Source organism: Mus musculus, chromosome 10 (assembly GCF_000001635.26).
Source record: "Mus musculus strain C57BL/6J chromosome 10, GRCm38.p6 C57BL/6J".
NCBI classification, from domain to species: Eukaryota; Metazoa; Chordata; class Mammalia; order Rodentia; family Muridae; genus Mus; species Mus musculus.
Genome location: NC_000076.6, coordinates 94,822,245 through 94,847,687, shown reverse-complemented (window position 1 = coordinate 94,847,687; position 25,443 = coordinate 94,822,245). Strand labels below are relative to the sequence as shown.

The following is a 25,443-nucleotide window of genomic DNA, read 5'->3' as shown; positions in this document are numbered from 1 at the left end:
TGTGAATCAGTTAATAGTTTAGTTTGAAATCGTGAACGCCGGTGGCTCACCCTTGCCCTTCGATCCCTTGCAGCGGTGGGCAAAACATAACCATCATGGGCAGAAATTTTGACGTCATCGACAACCTCATCATTTCACACGAGCTGAAGGGAAACGCAAATGTGAACATAAATGTAAGTTATACTAAACTGGGGGGGGGGGGGGCTGGAGGAAGGGTATGTTTCATTTCTACGACTTCGGCATTATAAACTTTTGCTTTCATGTGATCTATACTGTCTCTGCTGTGACGGAAAGATCTCATTCTTGGAGTTATTTGGGGTTGCCGCATAGAGGAACCAGAAAAGAATTTCATGTGTTAAGACCTGCCACGTTCTCCTCGTGCGACGCATGTAGCACGTTGCTTTAATCAGATAACACTTCTGAATAGGTGTGAAAGTCGTTGTGGATGGTTGGGGTGCTATGTACAGAGCCTGTGACAAGTATGTGGTCCAACAGCACCAAGGGAGGTCGGGGACCTGCTGAAGTAACATTCCTTCTCTTGTCATTGTCTCTTGGTCCTGTGGCCACTGTCTTCCGCCCCTCCCCCACTATGCTTCCCCATCCCCAGACTGTGGGAATTGTCTGGTCCCCCTAAGGGTTTAGTTCTCTGAGAAGAGCCTTGACGTTCTCACAGGAACCTTCAGGGTGAAGCCATGGGTGTCTGTGAGGAGGGGCTAGGTACACTGTTGCTTATATAGGTGCTTCTTGAATGTTCTTCCGTTTCCTTCCTCCTTTTCTCTAGTGTAAAGGGAACAGCCATTCTGGGCCTCAACCTGACCACTTCCTGCCAAAGCCAGCAGTGCTGAGGGTGGCCAAACACTTTGTCCTACTTGCAACCAGTAGGTGTTCACGCCTGGAAACGAGTGTAGCGATCCATCTTTCTTACGGCCTTGTCCTAGACACATGCCCATCCACTTCTGGCACACTTCCTGGCCAGTTCCCAGCCTCACACTGAGTCTGATTCTGGCCATTTTCCCGTGATGGAAGCCTGTTCAGTTGTGTAGTGGCCCTTGGCCTGAGGGACAGCCTGAGCCAGGAGACCTGGAAACACGGTCTCTTTCCCAGAACATGTCCCATTTATTGAGCACCTACTATATGCAAAACCATTTTTTTTTCTGGCTGCAAGAACAAAGAGTAAATGAGCTTCTGCCCCCACAACACCCAACCCCACCTTCATGAAGGGAGATGGCAGACCTGCACTGGCATTGGACACTGGCAGCATCGTTGGTGACAAGTGCCGGGTCCTCCCGCTCCTTCCATCTCTCATGAGTCCAAGAAGCCATGATGTGTTTCCCAGGGAAAGCATGAGTGGGTAGGGCTGAGACTAAGCTAATGGAGTTCAGTGGAAAAGACTAGACCAGCAAGCAGGTAAGGAAGCAGGGAGTTGATTGCAGAGCACAGAAGAGGGTATTCACCTATTCTAGACCTATTCTAGACTAAAACACCACTCACGTTTGCTTTGTTGGAACCTTAGAGGCTGGGTTGGGATGGGTGATAGAGATGGCTGAATACCATACAGGGCCACGCAAGGGAGAATCATCCCCCAATACGGCTCTACATTTCCGAGACAGCTCCCCATCACCCCTGGCTCTGTAGGCAATGGGGGCAGGAAGGTCTTGGGGGTCTTTGGCAAGGAGTGGCATGAGGGTCATTTTATCCACGGTGCCTAAGGTAGTTTGGAGAGGATAGTTAATGAGGATGCTTCAGGCATGGCTGGGACAGGTCTAAGTGTGACTGAGACACCACCAGATAGATGCCTGTGGAGCTCTCTGCTGGAATGCCATCTGCAGGGTAGGTCTAGAGGGCTGGTGATGGTGAGGCTAGCCATTTCAGCATCCCTGTGGATGGAGATGGGGGTGGGGGGTGGCTGTGTAGAAGAGAAAGCACCAAGGATGAAGAAAGCATGTCTAGAATCTGCTCGAAGCTTTTCTTCAGGGGTGAGGGTGGGAGAGTCAAAGAAAATAGAATGACCAGAGACGGTCACCGAGAAGCTGTCTTTAAAATAAGGGTTGCTCCCCACACAAACAGGCTCAGTCTTAGGGGTAAGGAGCGAGGGAGACCCTGTTGCTGGTTTTTCTTTTAGGACGTTGGTGTTAAGGAAGTAGGTATTGTGGTCCAGTGGGTTTTCACCCTATCGCAGAAGTGCTAAGGCAGGAATTTCAGAATGTGTTCAGGATAAAGAATGGTGTTCTTACTCCAATGTGGCCACCTAGATCCTCTGTCCACCCATCCTTAGCTCCAAGGTTACAGAAAACAAAGAGAGGGAATGCTGCTCCCAGCTTGCTTGAGTATTAATCCCTTCTCCCTCCCAGTCTCTCTCCCTTCCTCTTTATCTTACAATGTTAAGGACCGAACCCAGGGCCGTGAGCATACTAGGGAAGCCCTCTGCCACTGAGCCCCAGCCCCGGCACACCCTCCCTTAAGTATCTGCCAACCTGTCCTTACATTGTCTGCAAGGTTTCCCTGCCTGTCTCGCTGCGCCCTTGAACATGGCCGTGTAGTTATGGGTTTTCTTTGTAAATAAACCTGTTCACAAATTGGGTCAGGCTTTCTGCCTCCGTCCCGTTTGCACACCCCTCATGTCTTAGGGGACCTGTTGCTGTTCTTAAGCTTGTCATTTTCTGCTCTTTACTGTTGTGCCTGAAAAGCTGCTTCCTCTTGCGGTGGTTAGGGACTTCTCAGAGGGAACCTCTGCCGTAGCTTCCCCAACTTAGGGACTCTCTTGCTAACCTTCTGCAGAGGCTCTTTTGACACACAGTGACTCAACCAGGTACCAAGTTAGAAGCTGGCCTCAGCTCTCAACTCCCTTCCTAAAGTTTCCGGGACTCAGCCATGCAGACTTGAAAGGTACCTGAGAGCTTTGAGCCAAGCCTTCCCCTTTCCCAGCCTGCTTCTCTTTGCAGAGCCACCCTGTGCTCCCCATGCCATCACCCGACAGGTTCTCTGAATGCCAGTTGTGTCAGTGATGCTCTGCATAGAGGATGCTCGCATGTGCAGAATACTTCCTGTGTGCCCGTCAGACCCTAAGTACTTTACAGATATAATCTCATTCACAGTGGCCAACATTTAATTGAATGAATTTTTTTTTTTTAATCTCTGCTCATTTCATTTAGGGTTAATTCAATCCTATGAGATCCATAGTGTTGCTGGCCTGGTTTTATAGAGGGGAAGAACAGGCGTTCCGCAGAAGTTTGGTTGCCTGGGTCACTTAGCATTTAGAGCTGGGGTCCTCCGGTACCTGATAGGCTCTTTCCTGTCTCCAGGTCTCTGAATACTGCGCAGCAACTTTCTGCAGGTTTCTAGCTCCTAATTTAAAGAGCTCCAAAGTACGTACAAACGTGGCCGTGAAGCTGAGGGTCCAAGACACCTACTTGGACTGTGGAACGCTGCAATACCTCGAGGACCCCAGATTTACAGGGTACCGAGTGGAGTCAGAGATTGATACAGAATTGGAAGTAAAAATTCAAGTATGTATGTATGCATCTTCCTCCCTCCCTCCCCTCCCTTCCTCCCTCCTCCTTCTCCCTTCCTCCTTTCCTTCCTTCCTCCCTCCCTCCCCTCCCTCTCTCCCTCCTCCTTCTCCCTTCCTCCTTTCCTCCCTTTCTTCCTTCCTCCCTCCCTTCCTCCCTCCCTTCCTTCCTTCCTTTCTTCTCTGTGGGCTGTTCTTATCCCTGGTCTGGAGAGGTATGTGAGTTTCCATGCATGCCCTTAGTTCTTCCTCTCCATCTTGTTTATTGCAGAAAGAAAATGACAATTTCAACATTTCCAAGGATGACATTGATATTACTCTCTTCCATGGGGAAAATAAACAATTTAATTGCAGTTTTGAAAATATTACTAGAAACCAGGATCTCACAACCATCCTTTGCAAGATCAAGAGTATCAAGAATGCAAACACCATCGCTAGCTCCTCTAAAAAAGTCCGCGTAAGTCACCTGATTGCCCCGCCTGCTGTCTTTATCTGAGTCTCCGTAATTGCCTTACTAACCCCCAGGTTGGAGTGGAATCTCTCACAGATCTTTAGATTCTTCTCTTTAAATAGAAGAAGATCGACAAAGCTGATACTGCAAGCCCAAGCATAATTCCAACCAGAATAGCAGGCAGAGCCATGCCTGTGCTTGTTGGAACGGCAAAGCACCGAACACACCATTGTCTATAATCCTAATGAGCCTTGATAGCTTTTGTTCTAGCTGTGCATTTATACCATAGCATCTGCAAGCCACATCTCCAGATCCACTGATGACTGAGCTGTCACTCTCTCTCTCTCTCTCTCTCTGAACGCAGAGGTGACATGTCTAAGCAGAAACCCAAAACACCAGCCTCTTAGGCACAAGCAGGGCGGGCAGCACAAGCCTCTGTCGGCAGCCCAATAATCTAGGGTTTGAGAGTGGCGTCCGCCAGCCTGGCTGTCTTTTTCTGCAGCAGGTCACCGTTTCCTAGATGTGCCCAAGGATCCTCTGAGAAGAGAAACATACAGGGTAGTGTTTACTCTGTCCAGCGTAAGCGGCTCTGTAAAGTCTATTAAAAAAAATAATAATACTCTGCGAGTCAGGGGACGCGGCTCAGTGGTAGAGTGCTTGCCTGTGGTGCCCAAGGCTCCAGGCTTAATCTCCAGCATTATAAGAAAAAGAAGAGCAACCATTTTCTTTGTAGTAAAAAATAATTGGCTAAAAGACAAGAGAGAACATTTGTACTGGGAGGCAGAAGTGAGAGTGTGCTTGAGTCCCAGCTGTGGCTCTAGGTAGGACATCTGGCTTCGCCCCCCCCCCCCCCGACCCTTTCATTGTTTATCATTTTGGCAAGAGAGGTAGTAAGTAGCCATCACGAAATGAGCAACCCCAGGAACCTGCTCGAGGTGCTAGCTGGGTGTGGCACATCCAGGCATCCTTCCATTTGCTGCAAAGTTCCCAAGCACCCGCACTGGGATTCAAACCCGGCAGAGCAGAAAGCAGGCAGAAACAGCTGCCTTGCTGGAGAGTCCCAGTGAGGGCATGCAGTGAGGAATAATCTTTAGGGAGGACTATACGAAGGGGGAGGAGAAAGTAGACTACCTAGGGATGTCTTTGCACCTGATGGTGGAAAAGTTTGCCTGGAGAGGCGACATTGGAATGTGGGCCTCCGGGAGGAGGAGAAGGAAGAGAAGGAGCCACGGACAGACAGAGGGAAGCACAGGCTCCGAGTGTCCTGAGGCAGAAACCTGCCGGCTAGGTCTGGCCTGAATGGGGTGGGTCAGCATGGTTGGAGTGAGGGGCCATTCCCAGGAGGTTAGAGAGTTGATGGGGAGGGCCAGAGATTATTAGGGCCTTTAAGGCATTGCTAGAGGCCTGTGCTTTTGATTCTAGGCAGCTGCTAGAGAGAGAATGAGAACAGAGATGGTGTGAGCTGCCGTCCTATAGGAGAGAGACCGTTGGCCTTTACCTACCCATAGGCCCTTTCAACATCCATGTCAGAGATGACAGAATGAGGCTGGGTGCAGACTAACTTAAGATCCTGCAAGGAAAGAAAAGCTGGACTAAGACCTGCCATCACCGCAACCATCTCGCTTGGTGCTTCCATGGGGCTCAGGTTCATGGGGCAGCTCAGGTTCCAGGGAGCCGCAGGTGCCTTGGCACTTGTGTGTGTGAAGATGAAGAAGGGACAGATGTAGCATTTTTCTTCCTTTTCAAGTTTAATTGCCAAGTTTTTCTTAGCCCCTGACCCTTCAACCTCCCCCCTCTCCCCAAAAGGCAGAAAACAGAAACGACCTTCAGGGATCATCTGGTGGTCAGCTTTGCCAAACTAATTTTCACCTGAGAAAGTGACAGTCAAAACCTTCCTGACTGGAAGCATCAGTGTAGGAGAAAGCGAAGTGTAATTGCACCTGTAGAGAACGGCTAGGAGCCTTCTGCCTCAGTGTGAGCCCACCGCTGCACTAGTAAGGTTCAGGACAAAGAGGGCTAGTATTTAAAACCCACAGGTCTAGTCCGGCACACCTAGAGATCCCACCCGCCCCACCACGTCTACATCTCGGGGAAGCTGACAGCGCGCATGCGTATGGTGCCTGGCGCCACTGGGTCTAACAGTACCAATCTGTCCCATCAGGTCAAGCTGGGAAACCTGGAACTCTATGTGGAACAGGAATCAGTTCCTTCCACGTGGTATTTTCTAATCGCGCTTCCAATCTTGCTGGCCATTGTCATCGTTGGTAAGTGGCCCGTTCCATTTTGCCCGAGACGTTATTCCCCAAGGCTTCTCCGTGGGCAGGTAGACCTTCAGCTTTTGGGAACTCTCTGTTTCCATTAAATATTAATGGATGAAAGGCCAAGCCAGAGAGTTGAGAAGTGAATAACAGGTGGTCTGTGGCTTCTCTAATGAGTTTTTACGGTGCTTCACTAACAAAGAGCGAGATTGCAAGATGGTCCCTTGATGTTTGAGAAGTATTGCGCAGATACCCCACGTCTTTGGGATTGTTTTGGAAACAAGTCCATTAAGGACTCCCAGAACGTGGTCATCCTATCTCATCCTTGGCTTCTCCCCACCCCCTGCCCTGCTTTTCCTGGGAAAGTCAGGCTTTGCACGTGTGTCTATGTTATCTATTCCAACATGCCCTGCTTCCTATGGACATGGAAGTACCATACTGACTACCAGTGGGCAAATCTGACCTATTTCTTGGATCCTACGGTACCGTTTTGGTTTGGTTTTGTTTTAACTGAAGAAGTTGACATCTAAAAATTAGGTAACTCACCCTTTAAATTCGTGTTGAGGGGGGCCAGAGAGATGACTCACCAGTGAAGAGATGCTCTTCCAGAGGTCTTGAGTTCAGTTCCCAGCAGCCAGATGGTTCCCCACATCTGCAGTGAATCTGATTTTCTCCTCTGCTGTACATGAAGAGAGAGTGCTCGTATATGTTAAATAAATACATCCTGTAGTCTGTATGGACAGTGTGAAAGGTCTAAACTCTAAGGTCCCAGTTTTAGCTTGCATTCGTTGTTAGAGCTTGGCAATTGCTACTCCTTGAAGACAGGGTGTTCGCCCTCTGGGTTTTCACCATAGTCTCTCCATCCCCTAAGGTCTCCACCCACCTCTATAGCTGGTGCCTGCAGCTATTTTATGTCCTTTTCATTCTTTTTCTTCTTCTTCTTTATCAACAGCACACCATGTTTGTTGATTAACTACAACATGGCCCCTTTCTGACACTGTAGGGCATGGAGGCAAGGGTCGGCATTGCTGTGCTGTGTGTCTTCGCACCCCCTTCTTACTCTCGTTTCCAAATCTGTTTTCCTTGTTTCTTCGTTTGTTTTTTTACTGAGCATTGGATAAGATGTGGGTGACTGGGTCTGTCCCTACTTTGAGAGTTGACTTAAGGACTAGTGCTTTCTTTGGGCAGTTGACACTCCTGGGACGGGAGATATACATTTGTGAAGAATTGGCTCCATGAAATGAATTTTCCTATGTTGCCTCATCGGTGATTATTTGGGGTATTTTTTTATGCTTTCCCCAAGTTGTCTACCTCCGTCATATATCTACAATTTAAAATTTGACTTGACATTTTCATAAATTCCTGGCTGATATGGGCTTCAAGAAGATTGCTTGTATAAATGCTGAGCTCTGATTTGAGTATCAACTGCTGTCAGACGTGTTCAGATCTCTCAGCCTCGCCACATAGTCATGTCCACTTTGTGACTCCCGAGAAACCTCTGGTCTCTTGTTAACTTTGTAAGAAGTCATTTTGTCCTTTAAGGTGATTTGTTTGAATCTGCAGGACCTCTCAAAACCATCCCGTTGTGACTCATTCTAGGGAGGCATGTGTCACGGCAGCTATGGTAAATGTGACCTAGTCCTTCACTCATGTCCTTAGTGTAAATGCTAGATGCACCTAGCCTGAGCCTGCCAACAACAGAGCCAGGAAACCAACCCTGCTGTGTGGATGCTGCAGCTCCCTTTACATTCTGAGTCAGGGTAGCTTCCTGGGGAGCCACTGCCCCAAATGAAAAAAAAGGGGTTCTCTGGTTGGGTGAGTTTGAAAATCAGCTCTTGGAAATGCTCAGTCCCGGTTATTGTAAGTACAGCTGAGATGGTGAAAAAGTCTAGGGATGACTTCTGTGTAATTGTGTTGAACAGTGTTTGTTTTCTCTCTGTGTCTATGTCTCTGTCTGTCTGTCTGTCTGTCTGTCTGTGTCTCTCTCTCTCTCTCTGTGTGTGTGTGTGTGGTGACATACATAGGGGTGCCCAAATACCATAGGACTCGTATAACAGAGGAAAAATTTGTCTGTGTGTGTGTTGTGCCCGAATACCACTGCAGACATGGAACTGGCAGAGGATAACTTCATGTTGCTGCTCTTCACCTTCCACCTTGTTTGAGACAGTGTTTCTTGTCTGTACCCTGCATACACTGGGGTAGCTAGCCTTAGGATTCCTGGGGCATCTCTTGTCTCCGCCTCCCATCTTGCTGTGGGTGTGTCTGGCTTTACGTGGGTCCCTCAGATCCTCCTATTTGGATGGCAAACACTTTTCCCCCAACCCCTTTTGTGTAGTATCTGTTAAAAGTTGAGATCCTTCTGGGATCATATGAGAGCTGGCAATCGTTTGTTCCTCGGGTCGATGTGATTCCTTGATTTACTGCCTGTAATCTCTTCTACATCACAGCTCTTATGGATAAGGCAGGCAGGCAGGCACAGAGATGCTAAGGGATTTGCTCAGGGTCACACAGGTAGTAAATGAAACGACAGAGCGGAGATATAAACCCAAGCTCCAGGATTCGTTGCACTGACTACTCAAACAGCATGGTTCAGAGCAAGGTGATGTGGACACAGAGGCCACCAGCTATGGGGGCTCTCCATGACTTGCCTGTTACATCACCCCTTCTTAAACGGTGCAAGTTAGGCTCCTGCTGCGAGGAGGGATCTGCAGCAAGGACACATCTGTGTTTTCCTTCGGTATTTGCAACGCTGTTTCGTTTCTCCAGATATGATTAGAGATGTGGGGAAAAGAATGAACCATCCACAAATCCAGTGGCTGGCTTCAGGGAAAAACTTGGCCTGCTTCCTTACTTTCCAGCCAGCTGGGACCTTTGGTTCCAAGTGAAGGTTATTTGATTGTGTTTTCACTTTAAGATGAGTGGAATTTTTTCCCCCTGTTACATTTAACACCTTCCTCTTTAGAATGACCTTTAATGGGGGAGCTGGAGAGATGGCTCAGCAGTTAAGAGCACTGACTGCTCTTCTGAAGGTCCTGAGTTCAAATCCCAGCAACCACATGGTGGCTCACAACCATCTGTAATGAGATCTGACTCCCTCTTCTGGTGCATTTGAAGACAGCTACAGTGTACTTATGTATAATAATAACTAAATCTTTTTTTAAAAAAATGACCTTTATGGAAATGGCCCTTTAATAAGAATCCAGCTTTTGTTTTTTTTTCATTTTGTTTTTTGTGGCATTGAGGTTGGAACCCAATCTCAATGGAACATGCTAGGTCAGTGCTCTGACACCACACAGACCCCCCCCCCCCATAAAGTTTTTACATGCTCTTTTCTATGCATAATTCTCCCTCTATCTCTCCTCCCTGTTTCTCTCCCCCCACCCCCACCCCCACCCCCATTTTCATTTCTGTGTTACTGCACCAACCTGACCCAGAGTCTCTGTCCCCTCAGTGGCTGTGGTGGTGACGAGGTACAAATCCAAGGAGCTCAGTCGAAAGCAGAGCCAACAGCTGGAGCTGCTGGAGAGCGAACTCCGGAAGGAGATCCGCGACGGTAGGCTCTGAGACTCCGCGTGCGCGTAGCAAAACAAGCCCTGCTCACTTTTATTTTAATTTTTGCCCTTATGTGGAAACTGCCACATAATGAGAACTGATTGTGTAGTAGAAGACAAGCTGAGCAGCAGGGCCTGGGCCTGGGCCTGGCTTTGTGTTCTATTTCGGCTCTTCTCTGCAGCCAACCAAGTAATTATCTATTGTTTCTTCTTTAATGAAAACCAAGGTCACACTCTGTGTTAGACAAAACAGCAGAGGATCTTATCCATTGTTTGCAGAGTTAAAATATTGCTCTTGGGATTCTGTGTTGCAGGCTTTGCCGAGCTCCAGATGGATAAGTTGGATGTGGTTGATAGCTTTGGAACAGTACCCTTCCTTGACTACAAACATTTCGCTCTGAGAACTTTCTTCCCTGAGGTAAAAGAACACTGATCATCATCCTCAGGCTGAGCCTTGAATAATAATGCGACATCTTGCCTTAAGTCCGGGCCGAGCAGGGAAGAGGATAATTATTAATTGCATTGATTAGGGTAGAGGGCAGCAACAGGCTACTGGCAATTACTCTTTCCCTGGTAAGGAGTACAAGTTTAGAGTGATGGGTTTTGCCATATATATATATATATATATATTTTACTACCAGCTTCAAACTGACTCCGTAGCTGGGAAGTGAGCTAATTCATTTTAAAATCAATAAATTGTGGGCTCGCCAATTTGTTGTGTTTATCTGCCTGACTTGCACTGCTGCTCCTAGATTATTCGCTATTATTTCTCCATTGGAAACGAAAGGCAGGATCAGCCAAATGGGGGAGAAATTGGACACGCAGGGAATCTGAGTTGATGGCAGGCAGTTTTAGCCACGTGAAGGGTTTATGGTCTCTTCTTTGACAGTTTTTCTGTTAGTAGATCACTTTGCTTGTTCAATAGATATAGGTGTCTGGAATGAGATGTGAGTGGTTCTAGCGCTTCAAGTGTACAGAGAGCCCTTTGGGTTGGGGTGGGTCTCAATTCTGTTCTGACACCCCCATTTCCTCACACATTCTTCAGTTACCTTCCCCCCCACCCCCACCCCAAGCCTTTGACAAGAACACTCACCCATTCTGTCTCACCACGCTATACCTCAGCTCTGCCATATTGCTCTGCTGGTCTCAGAGAGATGCCCTCTGAATTAGAGCTCATTAGTCCCTCCCATATTCAGATCTGGGCCAGTCAGCAAAGTTAGAAATCTCTTCAAACCTTGACTGTTTTTGGCCAGAAGCCTAAGAACATAGGCACATGTGGTTGGCAATTTCTAGTGTCTCTACAAGTCTTGCAATGGATATATATATATATATATACATGTATATATATATTAATCATATATATAAATATATATTTATCATATACACACACACATATAATACCTACACACATGCACACACATAGCACTGTCGGGACAGCTAGACATTGCCACAAGATACCTGCCATATATGGGGATCCAAGCCTTGGTGTTATAAATCAAGAAGGCTACAAATAAGACCAGTATTCTTACTTATCCTCCAAGAATACCAGGCACCAAGACCTGCTGCCTGCTGCCTCATCCATTTGCCGTACTTGGGGGAAGGAGGGAAATTCAAGTCCCTGAGTCACGGTAATACTCAGGACCTCTGAGAAGCTTGCATCTCGAGCCCCAGTTTCCCCGTTCTCTGAGATTCCCCATTAAGAATTTAAAAGCAATAAAGGAGATTTCCAGCATCCAGATGAGTACTGTGTGGGCTTTTACAGTTAATGATTGCCCTTGAATGCTGAATAGCATAATCTGCGGCCTGAAAAGGAAATTCTCCTATCTTCTAAAGTCAGCAGTCAAGGGCAGGGCGGACTGATGAGTGTCAAGGAACACCATTGCGAGCCGAGTGCCTCAAGATGAAAGGAAGCCCCCAGAATAGCGTGGCATTATCTTGGGAGAAGAGAATAGTCGCAAGGAGCCCAACCGATTTAACTCAGGGTTCAGTGTGGTGCTGAATGGCAAACAGAGAGTCCTAAAGCCAGGAGTCATTAAGACAGAGGACCCAAGTGGAAACCAACAGGGATCTTTCAGAACTCTTTGAAGGAGATCTAAGTCAAAACTGAGTTTATACTAATAAGAAGTGGGGTGAAGCCCAAGACCAGGCTGCTTGCTATGGTTGACCAGAGCCAGATCCTTGGGCCTGGAGCTTGGATGTCTGAGAGGCCATGATGGATGATCAGTTCTTCCAAGACAGCAAAGGAAGAGGTGGCCAGGGTGTGGCGGCTCCAGCTTTGCTCACCTGCCTGCTGGTTTTGTTTTAAAGCTTTCTTTTTCATTAGAGCAGTGGTTCTCGGCCTTCCTCGTACTGTGGCCCTTTTAATACAGTTCTTCATGTTGTGCTGACCCCCAACCACAAAATTATGTTTGTTGCTATGCCTGTAACCAATTTTGCTACTGTGATGAACCTTGATGAAATACTTGATATGCAGGATATCTGATGTGCAACCCCCGTGAAAGGATTGTTCGACCCCCATGAAGGGGCCTTGACCCACAGCATGCGAATCGCTGCATGGTGTATATGTGTTATTGTTGTCTGAGATAGGGCCCCAGATGGCACAGGCTGACCTCAAGTTTCCAATGTCATAAAGAAGAACCCTGAACTTCTGGTCTCCTATAGATAGACTGATTTCTGTTTTCCTGAAAATAGAAAACACAGGATAAGCAGAATATCTAATCTCTTGGAGGAAGGAAATTTGAATGAGGAGGAGAAGTTTTGAGCCAGGGAGCAAGGGTATCATCACTTCCCAGCAGAAGGTCAAGAATGAATTGTGGGGTCTTAAGAGGGCTCAGGGGTAAAGGTGCTTGCCACAGTAAGAGTTCAATCTCCAGGACCCAAAAGTTGTCCTCACACACACACACACCACACTGAGACATGGCCCTTCCCTCCCCTGTAAATAAATGTAATCACACACACACACACACACACACACAAAACTGTTTAAACTGGACATTTATATGAAGTTAAGGAGTAGACCAAAATAATTTGAGATCTTCTGCTTTGGCTAACAAATTTGAAACCGTGAAATGAGGTTCTCTGCAGGAAAAATTTACTTTATTAAGACACAAGCTTTATCCAGAGTTTAAAGTATGAGGGGGGGGGGAGAGGAGAGAGGAGAGAGAAATCTGTTTGATGTTATGATTTTACTTAGTTAATTCAAACTATTACCCAGTATGGTTTTATATTATAATCTTTGGGCATAGTCCATGTTAGTAATTTCAGACTTTGGGAGACAGAGACCAGAGAATTGCTGGGAATTTGGGGCCAGCTTGGGATATAAAGTGAGGTCCTGTCTCAAAAACACCCAAAATAAGTAAATAGAATAAAATGCAATTCTTAATTTCGGTAAGATTAATGAGACATTAAAAAAAAACCCTCAAAATGAAAAGTTTATATTTAGGATCCACATAGCATAGTATATCAAGACGTATTTTTTCGAGTAGGGATAAAACCCTCAGTCATAGTGGACACAGAGCACTGTGTGCTCAGGGCTCCCGCATTTCATTTTTACAAGAAGCCTGTGAGGTGGGAACCATTGCCTCCCTCCATTTCACAGATGAAGGAAGTCGGACACAGAGGTTAAATAACCCATGCATGCTCGTGTGGCCAGTACATGGTAAGCCAGAGCTGGGCCCCTGGTAGTTTGGCTCTAAATTCCATGCTTATGCATCACATGTTCTGCCATTGCTTGAGGATGTAACATAGTAGGACAGTAGATGCTACCTGGCTATACCACATCTAAGCATGGCGGACTGTGTGAGCCTCATGCTTAGAGGGTAGCGCTGTGTGAGCCTCACCCTTGGAGGTCAGCACTGTGTGAGCCTCACACCCTTGGAGGTCAGTTTCATGATGAGAGGTCTGACGTTTCTGTAATCTTCCACCACCATTTTGTTTTGTTTTGTTTTTAACTTTTGAGTCAGTTCTCTTTTAAAAACCCAACATAATCTACCAAAAAGCCAGTCTTTGCCAACGACAATTCTCAGAGGCTTCCAGAGGCCACGGGTGTTTTTTGAGAGCATGGCAATTATTTATTATGTCTTAGAGGTGACACAGCAAGCGTAGACCAAGGGCTCTTCAGATTAGCAAATAGCACCCCTGCTTTATTAGAATGGACTTGGGTATTGTAACAAAAATGCACTGTTCATTTCCTTTTGGATGTTATGAATAATAAAAGTGTCTCCTTCCTCTCAGTCAGGTGGCTTCACGCACATCTTCACTGAAGATATGCACGTAAGTCTCTCCGTCTTCACTTTGTGCTCAGTGACTGTCTGTCAGCTTATCATCCTTACTGTCACCACCATTGTTAATACTTTGAATTTTTATTGTGGGCATATTTGGATATTAAGTAACCTGTTGTCTTGGGAGACCCATTGTGGCTCTGCTTTCTAAGTTTCCACTTACGTATGGTCCTGAGCTATATTATCATACTGTTACATCATTGTTGTTTACTCTTCACCTCCTCCAGAACAGAGACGCCAATGACAAGAACGAGAGCCTCACAGCCTTGGATGCCCTCATATGTAATAAAAGCTTCCTGGTTACCGTCATCCATACCCTGGAGAAGCAGAAGAACTTCTCAGTAAAGGACAGGTACCTGTTAGTTCCTTTGTATTTTGATAAGCACTTAGACAGAGACGTGAAAACCTAAGCACCCACCGGGTATGATGGCACACGCCTTTAATGGTAGCATGCTGGAGGCCAAACAAGTAGAGCTTTGTGAGTTTTTGAGACCGGCCAGGTCTATGTAACAAATTATAGGCCAGCTAGGGACAAGCAACAACCCCAAGCTACTTATTTTAGCTTTGTTTTTCCCCCTTATTTATTTATTTATTTATTCATTCATTCATTCATTCATTCATTCACTTCACATCCTGATCATAGCCTGCCCCCTCCTAATCCCCTCCTCGTACAGTCCTTCCCTATCTTCCTCTCCTTCTCCTCTGAGAAGAGGGAGGGCCCTCCCTGGATACCTCTGGCACACCAAGTCACTGCAGCACTAGGCACATCCTCTCTCACTGAGGTCAGACAAGGTGGACCCGTTAGAGGATCAGGATCCACAGGCAGGCAACAGAGTCAGGGACAGCCCCTGCTACAGTCATTGGGGGACCTGTATGAAGTCCAAGCTGCACATGTGCAATGGTAGTAGTGTCGGGGACTGGCTGTTGTTCTGCTTGCAGACAGAGCCCAGCATGGCTGTCCTCTGAGAGGCTCCATCCAGTAGCTAACCAAAACAGATGCAGAGACATATGTACAGGGGGCCTAGGTCCACCCCGTGTATGCTCTTTGGTTGGTAATTCCATCTCTGGGAACTCCTAAGGGCCCAGGTTAGTTGGCTCTGTTGGTATTCTCTGGGTATTCCTATCCCCTCCAGGTCCCCCAATCCTTACCCAGGCTCTTCCACAAGATTTCCTGAGCCTCACTTGATGTTTGGCTGTGGGTCTCTGCATCTGTTTTGGTTAGCTACTGGATGGAGCCTCTCAGAGGACAGCCATGCTGGGCTCTTGTCTGCAAGCTGAACAAGAACCAATCCCTGACACTGGTACCATTGCTTTAGTTTTTGAAGGGCTGGGTATCGAACTCAGGGCCTCAGGGATGCTGAGCAGGTGCTTCGCACTGAGCTACAGACCCAGCTCTCAAGCTCCTTGCTCTTAAACCTCTCCCTGCGCCTCAGCAGGCCCTGTCCCAGCGGAGTTGACAGGGGGTTTATACAGCCATGCTTTGTGCAACTCGGATCACACCAACAGAACCCAGTTCTGTCTTGAAGGCACACATACATACACATATCACCCAGTAAAACCTGACAAAAACCCCAACACCAAAAAAGAAAATTCTTAACCAAAAAAGCAGAAGTGTTATTTTTAATTTTGAATTTTAAAGAAATACCCTAAATTTTTTGGAAAAGAAACTCACTTCTTGTTGGGAAAAAAAATAGAAAATGACTTGTTTGGTTTGTTTGTTTGTTATTTCATGTACCCAGCAGGCTGGCCTAAAACTCCCTTTGTAGCTGACATGACCTTGAGTTCCCGATTCTCTTGCCTCTCCCTCCATACTGCTGAGATGACAACTGTTTGCCACCACAGCCCATATATGCCCTTCTAGGGATCAAAACCAGCGCCCCATGGACTAGGCAAGCAGTTTACCAACTGAGCTATGTGGGTGCTTACGCCTGGTGGGTAATCTTATGCCATAAGAACTGAACGGATCGGAACCTAAACAACACACAAAAAAATGGCTCCTCAGGAGACAATTCCCCCATTGCCAGCAAGATTTCACGGAAATCAGACAAGTCCTCCTGAGTCCAGGGCTAACGGCTCACCAGGCTCTATTTTTAAACAGGTGTCTCTTCGCCTCCTTCCTAACCATTGCTCTGCAAACCAAACTGGTCTACCTGACCAGCATCCTGGAGGTGCTGACCAGGGACCTGATGGAGCAGTGCAGTAATATGCAACCAAAGCTGATGCTGAGGCGCACGGAGTCTGTGGTGGAGAAGCTCCTGACGAACTGGATGTCTGTCTGTCTCTCCGGTTTCCTCCGGGTAAGTGTCACAGGGCTCTGCAGTGTCAGAGGTAAGACAATAGGCAATTATTTTTAGCCCACACTGGTGTCTTTGTGGAGCTAAGTCCAGAATGCTCTGTGCAGTCAGCGTTTAATTGAACTTGATCGTGGGTCTTCCAGATTGAATGGAAAATAACAATTGTGCGGGTCTTGTTTGTTTATTTTCTTTGTTTGTTGCTGCTGTTAGTAGTCCCTAGGGTACATATAATTCACGTAGGGCTCTCTTGGGTAAGATTCTTATATGCGAGCTCATCTTCTTATCTTAGTTAACACCCTTGATTCTGCTAGCCTATGTAGGAAAACGTCCCGAGACCTGAGACTGTTTAAAACGCTGATGAGCACAAACTGTTCTTGAGTCCTTTAAAACATGTTGGAAATACTCATTACTCACTGGCACACTGGCAGCTAATGACGGTCCCTTCTTCCCAGGTGTTCAGCAGTAAAGCAAATCCCCAAAGAGCCTTCTGTCCTCCGAGTTCACTTTCTTGAAGTGACTATGGCATATGGTTGAATTTCATTGAACCTTCAAATCTTTCAGAGTCCAAACTTTCTATGAGCATTGGAGCCCAGGGCTGGGTCTGGAGTTAAGACGGCTCCATCGCTTCTTGGCATGTTACCTGTGGAGTTAACAAAAGATGAATATCATTGGGCTGTTTTGAAGCCCAGATGAGCAGGAGTACACCATTTGCTCGGCACTGAGTAAGAACCCCATAAATATTGGCCATTATTATAAAATATTAAAATGAAAATCAGGGTGTTTCTGTTGAACATGGTCTTTGTTCATCGCTCTGAGGCCCTGGGATGGAGGGAGGTTCTTATCCATCTTTAACTTCACCAGCCGTCCAGATTCCAGCAAAACGGCATAATTGTGTATTTGCAGCTTGCTTCAAAATCTAATTAAACCCTGAATAAGATACACTGCTATGCCACAGGTTTTAACAGGGCTGCTTAAGCTGAGATCCACAAGCAGCACTTTAAATTAGACTGTGCCTAGTTTAATGTTTAATGCAATCTTAAGAGTAGATACGCAACATTTAAAAAAAATTTTTTTAACTGACTTTTCCCACTCCCAAGGCAATGGCCGTTTATTAAGATTAATGAAATCTGCCTCCTTTTCTGTTTACTTGGTATATATCATCTGCTCTGGGGATGTGTCAAGTGGTTATTTCTGGAGAGAGCTGCCTTTGGGCCTCCCTGAGGCTGGGTGGGTGGCCACTGCTGAACACAGGTGCTAGACCCTCTCCCAGGTTCCCAGGTCTTAATCCTCAGCTGACCCTAAGCCAAAAGCCCTAGAATGGCATCCACCAGTCTCTTCTCTAAAAACTCTGTGGCTAATGTGTACAATGCTCAGAGGAAACAGAAAGCAAACACGCACCCTGAGGTTTTGTTTAAAACCAGTAAGCTTGCTTGCTATCTGCGTCCATTCCCCAGCGCCCCAACCCACCCAGCTGCCTGAGTCCCCCGGGTTAGCGTGTTCACTGTGGACACTGTATCATTTTGTTGCTTGTGTGTTTCTGGCTTGGTGTCCATTCACTGGTAAGTCTACTGGTTTGAAATTCACTCCCAGCTCTTCCCTACCAGGAACTCGCAGGAGCTGCTTTTAGGCATGAAAGGGGAGAAGTGTTCAGAAAAATCTGGGCTCCAAGCCCAAGCGGCCCCCTTGAGCAAAGCATTCTGGGTCAAGATTTCTTCTCTGTGCTGATTCAAGAGTGTGTGGAACACTCGGTGGTGAGGGGGGAGAGCGGCACGGTGCCCAAGAGGAAGTGGCAGCCAGCCAGTCCTGGGCGGGACTTTCACTTTCAGTGGAAGAATCCCTCCAGTTATCAAGGGGCTTGGGGGGCCTCCTCTTGCCCTGCTCATTGATGCTAAGCAGGTAGCAACCTTCAGGTGAGCTCCCTTCCCAGACTCCAAGGCCTGGTAGGGACAGATATGACAGTTGACATCTATTAAGCACTGCTGTTGGCTATACATCAGACATCAGGCCAAGAGCTTGGATTATCTTTTCTCATTTAACCCTTAATGGTCTGCAGAGGTAAGTACATTTATGGCTGTTTTGCCTATGGGGGCTCAAGACAGACAGAATAGATGTGATTCTGTAGGTCCGAGGGTAGCGAGGATGGTGCCAGCCTCTGAATGAGCTGATAGTCAGCTCTGGTCTGTCATCTAAAGAGAGAAGACATGTCCCCCAACAGATGAGACATACAATTCCTTGTGTTAGTTGACGACAAAGAAATCTTGTGGCCTGGTGGTTTCCTAGGCTAGTCAGTGTCTCTAGAAAGGTTTTTCAACCTGCCTCTGCTACCGAAATCTAGGTTGAGTAGGTATCTATGTGGCACAGGGTAGGGGACAGGCACCTAAGTTCTTAGGGAGATCCTTAAAAGATGCTGGAGGTGACTCGATAGGGCTAGAACTGAGGGCCCGAGGGGCAGTGTGAAGCCATATGTCACCAGCTCCATTTGGGGAATGCTGGAAAATCCTAACTAGAGAGCCCTTGAGCCAGTGGCTGTTCCTCTGCCCAGCCCTGGGGGTCCTGGCTGGCCTCTGCGTCAACCAATGTGGCCAACCCAGTCCCCACACAAGGGCCCTTGGTGTGTCTCTGCCATGTGTAAGAAAGGCAGAAGTGAGGTTCTTAGGTTTGTGGTCAGGCCCTTTCCCAAGGGGGTGGACGGAAAGCAGATCTCGGTGAGATAATGAACCATGAAATAAAGGAAGTTTCGTATGAGAACGAAATGTCAGGTACTGGTCCCCCTTGCCCCACCTTGGAAACTTCTGAACATCCCCCTCTCTGTCCCGCATCAGGAAGAGGCTACTCGCTACTGTCCCGCATCAGGAAGAGGCTACTCGCTACTTGGGGAGTTGTCAGCAGAGGGGAGAGAAGCAAAGAGAGGCAGGGAGGAAGTGGACCAGGAGAGGTAGAGGGTGGCAGGAGACCAAGGGAGGGACCTGTGCTTGGAGGAAGTACAAAGGCAGAGACAGGGGTGAGCGGAGAGGTTAGGGGAGGCCCCAAAGGGTTGTCGGTAACCCTCCTGTTCACAGGAAATCAGACAGAGAGCCAGAGGGATGCTCCTTTCGAAGCTGAATTAGTTAGCTCTGCAGATGAACTTGGTAACATGGGGGCTCCAATTGGAGCCATGTAACTACTGTTTCATCTTTACTAAGGCACTCTGGCTTGGGAGGAGCCCTCCCCTTTCCCCCACCAGGCCTAGTGTCCATGGATCCTGGAAACCTCATTGTTTAGGGGGAACCGAAACTGCCCCAGGGCTGCATGCCTCAGCCGATGGCAGGAAGCAGAACACAGCCTATACCTGAACTACCCAATGTCCCTTTGAACATAGTGGCTTCAAATCTGGGCCATCAAAACCCCCTCCCCCAATTCAGTGGGACGTGTTCACAGGAGAGGGCTGGAGACAGGGACCCTGGGACCAGCCTTAGAGGTTCAGGGAAGGGAATACTGCCCATCTGACCTGTGAACCGTGCAAGAGGTGTCTGAATGATAAGGGCCAAGGGCTGGCACATGGGCAGGACAACAGCTGAAGTGGAGGCCACCTCCATCGCTAAAAGCAGTTGAACACTGACAGGCCACCCTCCACAGCAAATGTTTAAAACATTCTTGCATGAGTCCCTGTTGCCAAGACTAAGTGTGAAGCACTTTTTTTTTTCTTAATGTCGCTTATTTTTGGTTTGCAATTAAACGGGCACGTAAACAAGGTTATAACTCTACCTCCGTGAACTGCTCTTAGGCACCAGCCTACTGATGAGCACAAGCCTGCCAGACAGGAACTTAAACATGAAATTAAGGGGGGCCTCTACTGGATACCTCCCATAGTGTTGGGGGTGGGGTGGGGCTCGTGCATGTGCATAGTGTGCAAGAAGGAGTTTCCTGGGTGATGTGCTGCGCGTTTCCACGGGCTTTGCATGTTGATTATGAGTGAATACTGCTGCCTGTCACTCGTGGTACTACCGTGGGCTTCAGAGCTAACTGTTGCTTTTGCAACTTTTTCCAAGGAGACTGTTGGAGAGCCATTCTATTTGCTGGTGACGACCCTGAACCAGAAAATAAACAAGGGTCCCGTGGACGTGATCACCTGCAAAGCGCTGTACACCCTGAACGAAGACTGGCTACTCTGGCAGGTCCCCGAATTCAACACTGTGGTAAGCTTGCCCAAAGCGCTCCATCCAGACCCAGAGGGTGGGGGTAGGTGGGATGGGGGGAGGGTGGGTCCTCCTGACTGTGGGAGGCCCCGGGGCATCCACATAATTGAAAGCAGTAGTTGATAAAATATTAACACGTGTTCGCATAATAGATTTTAATTCCTTGGGTTGGGGAGGGAAGCGCCGTGACGATGCCTGGGATACTCGTCAATTTCCAAAGGTTTTAATATCGGGATTGCTTATAGCTTTGAACATCGTCAAAGGAAATGCAAACTGCTCCCTATTCGGCACTTATAATTGCAATCAGAATTTCTCAAATGGCTCTGCTTGGGGAAGACAATGTGTGAAGAGATATTTCAACCCAAATTGAGGCCGTCTTATTTTAGACCGATAACACAAGACAAACTTCTCTGTGTTCCCCATGCAACACGACGCCTTCCTTTATTATTTCCATGGATTGGTTACAAATGTTTGCTGTCACGCACTTAATGTACTGTGATCTCATAGATATTTTTAGAGGAATGCTGTAGATCGCTCCAGCAGGGTGACGGGGCTAGGCTGCCTGAGAGTTTCAAATACTGAGAGCTTCCTTTTAACCCATTCTGGCGCCAGCCGCCCTCAATCACCCCCAGAGAAGGAGACAGTACTTCGGGGCCTTTCAGGAGTTTTGTGGCAGAAGCCCCACATGGAACATGTCTTCCATACGGCTCAGGAGCTTTCGAAGCTTTTCCATCATCGTCAACTTGAGGAAAGGCTCTGTAGCTTTGGTTTGACTTTTAGCTCTATGAAGACTCTAGACTTCTTTACCATCTTATTAGTGGACATGGAAGAAGTAGATTCCAGTGGGATTCAGGAATTGCTCACTGGAGAGCTCAGGCTCCTGTGGCTTTGCTCTGGGTGGTGAGTCCTGTGGTATCATTCTAGAAGAATTCACTCCCTAATTGAAGAAGGCACCACTGTGCTATGGACCGTATTATGGTTATGTCATGGCTGTGGGTGAGGAGGAGCCAGGAGATCAGCTGTTTCCAGTTTCTTTCATCTGTGTGTAGCATCCCCATGGCTGTGTGCTCAGCAGAGCATGGTTCCTGTGGATAACTGTCAGCACCTGTGGGGTAGGGCAGTGTTCTCAGGCTTTAGCATGGTGGCACTGTGGCCCGGACAGTGTTAAACACCCATTGTTAGGTGACCCTAGATGCAAGTCTGGGGTATGACTTAGGGTTTGCATTTCTTTCAATTTACTCTTTACAACATTTATTTATTTTTATTTGATGTATATAAGTATCTGCCTGTATGTATGAGTTGCCATGCGGGTGCTGAGAACTGAACTTAGGTCCTCTACAAGAGAAGCCAGTGCTCTTAACCACTGAGCCATTTCTCCAGCCCAGATTTATTTATTTTTAATTACTTGTATGTGTGTGTGTGTGTATGCACACGAATGTAAGTATATATTTGAGAACAGAGGTATCATATTACTCCAAAGATGGTTGTATGTAACCCAACAAGAGTGCTAGGAACTGAATTTGGGTCCTCTTCGAGAACAATGCATGCCCTTAACCACTGAGCCCTCCAGCCTTAGGATGTGCATGGTTAATATTCTCCTCAGGCACTACTTGAGAACTGTTGGCATGGGGGTTAGGAACCTGGGTTCTGGAGCCAGGCAGGTTTGAACCTTGCCTCTCCCACTGGCTAGCTGTGTGACACTGCTCGAGTCTCTTCACTTGCTATGCCTTCTCAGTCTCCCTGACGATAAAGATGATAATCATGACGGCCCATCTCTTGGGGATGTGATAAAGATTAAAAGAGTATCCAGCACACAGGCACACGCATGCATCTGTGCATGCACATTGTCTTAGTTAGGGTTTTACTGCTGTGAACAGACACCATGACCAAGGCAAGTCTTATAAAAAAAACAACAACATTTAATTGGGGCTGGCTTACAGGTTCAGAGGTTCAGTCCATTATCATCAAGGTAGGATCATGGCAGCATCCAGGCAGGCATGGTGTAGGCAGAGCTGAGAGTTCTATGTCTTCATCCAAAGGCTGCTAGTGGAAGACTGACTTCCAGGCAACTAGGATGAGAGTCTTAAGCCCACACCCACAGTGACACACCTATTCCAACCAGGCCACACCTCCAGATAGTGCCACTCCCTGGTCCGAAAATATACAAACCATCACACGCATATACACACAGACATGCATGCCCACATACAGAGGAACATAGTCACGTGGGGATCCTCAGTTTCTTCTCTACTGTCTCCTTTCTCTCCTTATGGTCTTTCCTGCTGCTCATCCACCAAGCCCAAAGCAGTACGTGGCCCCCAGCAGTGTCAGCACCGTGCCTCTGGCTTTCTAGAACTGTGAAGTCAGTCAGTCCCTTCCCTATACAAATCACCCAGCTTCGGGTGAGGCCAGTGTTTGGGTCTAACAAGAGAAGGCAGCCCTCACAGGGGTCTTAGGGATAAAGGTTCCTAAGTAAACGTAGGTTTGGGGAATCCAGCAAGATTTCTTTTCATGAAACACATTGCATCAGACCAGGAAGAGAAGAAAGGAGGTGGGCTGGGGGGAAGGGGAGGGAGAAGTCAGCTGCCCGAAACAACTTTTGAGGTTACGGCGTTCCAGCGCTTTCTGTCTGAGGACTTTCTCTCCCTTTCATTTGGAAGCGTTATTTATTTCACAGTCAATTAGGACCATGTGTTTCTGATTTGTTAGGACTCAACTCATCGTCAAAATGTTACTTGATGTTGAAGAAATTCGTGTCGACTCTTGAATTTTTTCCCCTGTTATAGCCTCTGGGGGAAATGCAATGGAAAATTAAATCTCTGCACTGTTCTCCTCTGATTCATCTGCGGTGGATAGAGTGGAGGCTGGCAGAGAGGTGGGCCCTAGCTCCTAAGGCCTTTGCCTTTAAGAATGATTTTTTTTTTAAACTGTCTTTTGTTGGACCTGCTCCAACCTCTCTTTCATGGTGGCTGATTAAACTAGAAGCTAGAGAGAAGGCACATGATCCAGTCAGTCTAAGCTTGTGTGACCAAAAAAAAAAAAAATGTTACCGAGGGTCAATATGAAAAATTTAAGCATTTTCATTTCCTTTCATATAAGTTCTCCCAACCTGAACCACCCTGTTTCTAAGTTTCCCCCTTCTTCCCTTCCTCCCCCCTCCCTTTTCTCCACTTCCCTTCCCCCCACCCTCCCAGGCTACACTCCTGGTGGTTTGCAAAGCCTTGCTACATTTGCCTGAGGTGGTTTATGTCATTGAAGACTAAGGTGTTGTGAACATACTGGAGAGTGTGTGTGTGTCCCTGTTCTAACAAGGGACATTAGAAAGCTCTACAAGAGTCACAGGAGCAACTTGAAATAGAAGAATGTGGTGCCATGGCGGGCCCCATTGGAGAAAAAGCCCGTTGGGATGCATGCTCAGAAACAGCGCCTCACACAACAAACTCTGAGTTAGGTTTCACACCTCCTAGGTTAGAATGTTTTCTCTCTGAGGTGTAGGGTGTTTTCTAGAACATAGAGATGCACTGCCAGTTTCTTGTATTTAAAACCCTTATACTACCAAATCGCTCTGGAAAGTCAGATGTCCTTCAGCCCATCTTGAGAGGATAATGCCTGAGTTGCCTTCACAAAGCCCTTCATAACCACCCTGGCTCCAGTACCAGGTGCCCCAGACCGGCATCTGGCAAGTCGAATGGTGCCAATCTCTATTCACTCTCTGATGCTTAAGGGGAGATTGTGTCAATCTTCATACGACACCCTAGACTTCCTTTAATGTGTGAGGAGATGGCCCTAAAGGGAAAATGCTTGCTATACAGGCACGATGACCTGAGTTCAAATCTCCAGTACCCATGTTGAAATTAGTCATGGTGGCACACCTGTAATCCCGGTGCTAGGGATGGAAACTTTCCTCTAGCCCCGGGTTCAGTAAAGGACACTATTTCCAAAAATAAGGTGGACACTTGATCCAGAAAGACTTCATGCTGGCAGGATAGCTAGGCTGGTAAAGGTGCTTGCTGCCAACCTGAGTTCAGTCCTTGGGAGCCACATGGTAGAAGGACAGGGCCTGTCCCTGAAAATCAGCCTCTGCTCTCCTCATGCACACTTAAATTAATACATAAATGTAATTTAAGTTCAGAGTCACCTACAGCTGCGTGGCAAGTTCCAGGCTAGTCTAGATTACATGAGATCCTGATTGAAAGAAAAACAGAAGAGAAGACTGACCACTAACCTCTGACCTTCATACACACCATACCCTCACATGTGTGACACCCATGCATACACCATTCAAGAGTTCAGAGTTGACAGTCAAAAGCGGGAGCAAAACCTATTGATCCTCTGTTTTCTCCACAGCAAAACTGAGAGCTTGCTAAATAGTGTTTCTGGGGAGTGCCTGGCCCTGGCCCACCCTCCTGTATGTCAGGAACATGTTTGCAGAGCAGAGGGCCTGCATCTTGGAGGATTTCAGTTCCAGGAAAGTATACCACATGGGAGAAGGGACATTTGCCTCAGTTTCAAGAGGAGATGAGAAAAACCAATAACTCGTAACAGGCGTGCTGAATTAGCAGGAGAAGTTTGACTTGTAATCAAAGTTAAGCGAGAAATGGTTTTTTGAACTCTTAAACCCAGGAAATGAGCTTGCCAATCTGCTGCATCGGAGAGATAGCATCTTGGCACCCTGGGAAACAGAGTTCCGACAAACACATTATTACACTCGTTCTCATATCTGTACGAAAGTCTTTAAGATTATTAGAAATTCTTGACAAAGCCCAGGGACATGCCTGCAGAAATGCTAATGCGTCTGTTGTGATTCATGGAAGGTTTATGCCGGTCGCTACCAAGTCACCCTGCTCCCCGGTGGCTGCCGTTTGGGGACAGGCATGTTTAGGGCAACATTCTATCTCTAACACAACACTGGCTAGCCCTAGCAGG

At 47.3% G+C, this 25,443-nt stretch overlaps 1 protein-coding gene across 2 annotated transcripts in view; it reads left to right on the top strand.

The window, feature by feature from the left end:
* The window catches only part of Plxnc1 (plexin C1), a 154,150-nt gene that overhangs the window by 97,328 nt on the left and 31,379 nt on the right, over positions 1-25,443 (top strand). For both annotated transcript variants that reach the window (NM_018797.3, XM_030245180.1), the window contains exons 12-21: positions 74-173; positions 3,303-3,506; positions 3,780-3,965; positions 6,121-6,223; positions 9,669-9,770; positions 10,083-10,186; positions 14,002-14,040; positions 14,276-14,400; positions 16,147-16,345; positions 20,371-20,517. In NM_018797.3, the coding sequence (NP_061267.1) occupies positions 74-173; positions 3,303-3,506; positions 3,780-3,965; positions 6,121-6,223; positions 9,669-9,770; positions 10,083-10,186; positions 14,002-14,040; positions 14,276-14,400; positions 16,147-16,345; positions 20,371-20,517 (1,309 nt within the window). The remainder of the gene's footprint in view (positions 1-73; positions 174-3,302; positions 3,507-3,779; positions 3,966-6,120; positions 6,224-9,668; positions 9,771-10,082; positions 10,187-14,001; positions 14,041-14,275; positions 14,401-16,146; positions 16,346-20,370; positions 20,518-25,443) is intronic.